This window comes from Gekko japonicus, unplaced genomic scaffold (assembly GCF_001447785.1).
Source record: "Gekko japonicus isolate JY-2015 unplaced genomic scaffold, Gekko_japonicus_V1.1 scaffold2862, whole genome shotgun sequence".
In the NCBI taxonomy this organism is placed as follows: domain Eukaryota; kingdom Metazoa; phylum Chordata; class Lepidosauria; order Squamata; family Gekkonidae; genus Gekko; species Gekko japonicus.
The window spans coordinates 89,383-91,504 of NW_015175453.1; the positions used below are offsets into that span (position 1 = coordinate 89,383).

A 2,122-nucleotide genomic window follows, 5' to 3' on the forward strand; every position below is an offset into this window, starting at 1 on the left:
CGGAAAGAATTTCCCCTCTTGGTGCCGAGGAGGATAACAATGCAGCTAGGCACCGCCCGCGAAAAACACCTTCTGGCTGTTTAAGGCAAAAGAATACAAGCAGCCCAAACGTCCCCTCAGAGAGTCTTGCAGAGCCACTTCAAGCGAGGGGGGCCTGGTCTCAGCTGCGGGGGCGAGGAGGGGGGGCTTTCCTTTCTCAATCCCTGGTCAGGAGGCAGGGAGGAGGGGGGGCAGCCCTTCCACGAGGAACCTCCGCAGCCGACTGCTCACGCAGAACGGCTGCAAAGCGAACCCCCGATCAGAACAGAACAGCCGTGTTCGGCGTAGGACGTCCAAACTGGATGCCCCGTGCCGGCGAAGACACACCCCCTCCCCTTGCCGTTTGGGTGGACCTGGCTGAGCTGGTTCCGTGTTTAGCCTCCGGGTGCGAGAGCTGCATCTGTCCTCCGGTCAGCTGGACGATCCCCAAGACCTGGCCGACCGGGGTTCTTATGACGTACCGTGGGACTTCTCTAACGGGGGATGGGAGGCAGACGGAGGTCTTTGGGGAACAAGGCAAATGTCCCCCTCCTTGCCCCACTTTCTAGGGAGCAGGTGAGGTCTGGAAGCTAGGGTTGCCAACCTCCAGGTGGGACCTGGAGACTTCCTGGGACAACTGATCTCTGGGACAGAGGTCAGTTTCCCCCAGGGAAGAAAACATGGCTGCTTTGGAGGGTGGACTCTATGGCACTGTACCCTGCTGAGGCCCCTCCCGTCCCCAAACCCCCCCCTCCCCAGGCTCCGCCCCCCCAAATCTCCGTGTATTTCCCCATCCGGAGCTGGCAACCCCATCTGGAGCCAAGCGCATCAGAGCTCATCTTACCCACTGGACTTAGAAGGACAAACAAAGCCGCCCACCCCACCCGCCAGCGAACAAAATCGATGTGTTCCAGCCGCACGACGTTGCACCGCGCGGAAATCAAGAAGAGGCCTTGGTTCGTACAAACAAATATCCCTGTGCCAGACGACAGGTGAAGAGTTGAGTGCGCCCCTGTGTACGTACATGTGTGCGAATGGTTAATGCTTGCGAGGTTCCCGCCGGACACACCTGTTAAGGAATCAGGGGAACCCCTGCCGTTCAGAGGTTTCCCGTCAGCTAGCGAGGTGTGCCAATCCGGACAAGGGTAGAGGAACCTTGCAAAAATTAGTGCTTAAAAATAATCCTCACGATAGACCGCCTTTCCAGGTTCCTCTCGGGTTGGGAAGGCTGAAACCTGCCCCCCCCCCCAATAGCGAGGGAACGGGGGACTCACGCGTGACGTTCTCCCCCCACCAGAGCGATCGGAGCAAGGCGGCCAGTAAACTTAACCCATTCGGATCCTGGCCCTATTGCCGATATTTGTGCAAAATGAAGAATGGAGGAAGACTTGGCTATTTGGAAACTGAGACTTAAAAAAAAAAAGTTTTGCTTATTTGATTTCTTGTTCTCTTTTTTTTTCCTTTTTAAAAGAAAATTCTTCTCCCAGTTGCTTTCGGGAGAGAACGATATGGCGTTGTGAGCGAAAAAGAACTCTCTGCTTGCAAACCAGATTAAAAAAAAATTCCAAAACCCCCGAAACAAAATGCTACAGAACCCCCCAAATCACAACTTTCCCTTCTCATCAGTCCGGAATAAAAGAAATCCTGCGGTCGACCCGCAAAAAAGAAATTTAAGACTAGCTTAAAAAAGAAAATAATAACTTACAAAAAAACATATATCAAAATTATTCGCACAGACCCCGCCCTCCACCTTTTCGAACACCCTGATTTCCAGCGAGGAGGGGGGGGGTCTCTAAGGAGTCGGGCGGCAGACGAAAGAGAGAAAGGCACCGACCAACCAACTGGCCACGTCAGGAAGGGGTTTTGCCCGCAGCCAAGCACTTCAACGGGGGCCTGGCGCTCGGCACAGGAACCCCCGCTGCCTCTTCGCTCATTTTTTAAAAAATGGCTTAAAATACGTTTTTTTTTTTTTTTTAAGGAAAAAAAGATCCCATCCGTTTTGCTTCTGCCGCTCTCTTTACAAGTACCCTCCTGTTCCAGGCTGCATAGGTCCGATTAACCAAATAAAAAATATATGTATATATTTTTTTAAAAGTTGGCAACC

The 2,122-nt window shown here is 52.8% G+C and overlaps 1 protein-coding gene across 1 annotated transcript in view; it reads right to left on the reverse strand.

Annotated features, from left to right (window-relative positions):
- Positions 1-2,122, reverse strand: part of PDE4A (phosphodiesterase 4A) — a 24,411-nt gene that overhangs the window by 1,109 nt on the left and 21,180 nt on the right. The window contains exons 7-8 of the mRNA XM_015425891.1: positions 898-1,087; positions 380-512 (exon numbers count right to left, since the gene is read on the reverse strand). Coding sequence (XP_015281377.1) covers positions 380-512; positions 898-1,087 — 323 coding nt within the window. The remainder of the gene's footprint in view (positions 1-379; positions 513-897; positions 1,088-2,122) is intronic.